The 2,039-nt window shown below is 40.4% G+C and overlaps 1 protein-coding gene across 1 annotated transcript in view; it reads right to left on the reverse strand.

The window, feature by feature from the left end:
* LOC127872571 (N-lysine methyltransferase KMT5A-like) overlaps positions 1-1,389 on the reverse strand; it is an 8,666-nt gene extending 7,277 nt beyond the window's left edge. Inside the window, exon 1 of the mRNA XM_052415897.1 lies at positions 1,375-1,389. Within this exon, the coding sequence (XP_052271857.1) occupies positions 1,375-1,389 (15 nt within the window). The remainder of the gene's footprint in view (positions 1-1,374) is intronic.
* Between the last annotated feature and the right edge of the window lie 650 nt (positions 1,390-2,039).

Below are 2,039 nucleotides of genomic sequence, written 5' to 3' on the forward strand. Positions count from 1 at the left end.
CCACGAATCTAATTTTCCCGGCCGTGAGTTATTCAACAACGAAGTACAAGAATTATTTCGATTCTTCTACACGGTTTTACTAAAGATTTATTCAATGTATTTTTTTTTCTTGTGCACTATTTTTGTGAAGTTCCGCCCATAAAATAACTTTCGGCTGTTCTGTCGATCAGAATCCGCGACTTTCATTCATAATTTTATTTACCGGATTATTACGCTGGTGGAAAATGTATCGGCATGTTTTGTTTTAGTTACAGCGCGTGCATTCAGACGCGTCTTTTCGTTTGCGTCTTTACCGCTGTTCACAAGTTTTTTTGATTCTTGGTCTAACGTGCAATAACCGGTCCTGACCGGTTTAGAGGACTGCAGTGAATGGTTTATCACACATAATCGAGAATAAGAATGTCATTAGGTGTGTTAGCATGTCCACTGTGTGGTACTCGATTTCATGACATGGGAATTTTAATAGCAAACAAATCGGACCGAACTGTTAGGGGATTTCAATCAGTCTTTCATGACCCCAATCGGTCTAGGACCGGACAAAACCGAAAAAAATATGATCCCTGGGTGGTATGTATCTTATCACTACGCCACCGGTCTTGTAAACAAAAAAAAAAATCTCCTGCAAAATGTCAGCAAGTGGCCACCAGCGAGAAGATGGGTTTCAAGCAAAAAAAAGGGCTAATTTCAGAACAAATAGTCTTAATTTGCTCAGGACATTTTCAGGTGGGGCATGCCCCCGGACCCCCGAGGTTTGGCGACTAAGTTTTTTTCCTTAGCGCCAACCTAGCATTGTGTGAATATGTTTTTGACACTGTGACCTTGGCCTTTGAACCTAGTGACCTGAATATCAATAGGGGTCATCTGGCCCAGTCATGATCAATGTACCTATGAAGTTTCATGATTCTAGCCATAAGCGTTCTTGAGTTATCATCCGGAAACCATTTTACTATTTAGGGTCACCCCGACCTTGACCTTTGACCTAGTGACCTGCAAATCAAAAGGGGTCATCCTGCGAGTCATGAGCAATCTACTATCAAGTTTTCATGATCCTAGGCCTGCGCGTTCTCGAGTTATCATCCGGAAACCATTTTACTATTTTGGGTCACCGTGACCTTGACCTACTGACCTGAAATCATAGGGTCATCTGCAAGTCATGATCAATCTACCTATAAAGTTTCATGATCCTAGGCCTAAGCGTTCTTGAGTGATCATCCGGAAACCATTTTACTATTTCAGGTCACCATGACCTTGACCTTTGACCTAAAAATCAATAGGGGTCATCTGCGAGTCATGATCAATGTACCTATGAAGTTTCATGATCCTAGGCCCAAGCGTGTAGTTATCATCCGGAAACCACCTGGTGTACGGACCGACAGACTTGACCGACATGTTGCAAAGCAATATACCCCCTCTTCTTCGAAGGGGGGGCATAAAAATAGCAATATATTGGAAATTCAATTTTGTCTAGAAGCCCGGATGACAAACCCTGTTGTCGGATCAAAAAATTGATTTGCGTTTCGCAATTGTCTCCCGCAAATGTCTCCAGACTTCGCAATGATCAATACACAAATAAACATAAATTCGAAGCGTTTGGATGAGAAATGAACAAAATGGTGTTTTATTATTTTGAAAAAAGCAGCAATAATTAGCATTGTATCGATCTTAGTACCATCAGAATTTACTTTGTTTACCGACCGTGCAAATTTACAATGGAGTGCGCCGAATAATGTTTTGATATCGCAGGAGAGTAAGCGTATGTATTTTCAAGATTTTCAAGTTTTCGCAATGTGGAATTTCATTCCAAGGGTGGTTGAACCTCTGCCTAAAAACCTTAAACTAATGAAGAGAAGCCTTGAAGTACAGAGAAAATATGAAAAGGATTAAGAGATAGTTTAGAAGATAGTAGTTTTCTTTTATAAATGCACAATACATTGTGAATAGTCCGGAAAGTAAGCTGAACTTTATGTCAAATAACATTGTCGGACCACTTGAATCTTGGAGGACCAGTAAATTCTGAAAGCTGGTGGTCCTTTGGGTCA

The sequence above is a fragment of the Dreissena polymorpha genome, chromosome 3, assembly GCF_020536995.1.
Source record: "Dreissena polymorpha isolate Duluth1 chromosome 3, UMN_Dpol_1.0, whole genome shotgun sequence".
NCBI lineage: Eukaryota > Metazoa > Mollusca > Bivalvia > Myida > Dreissenidae > Dreissena > Dreissena polymorpha.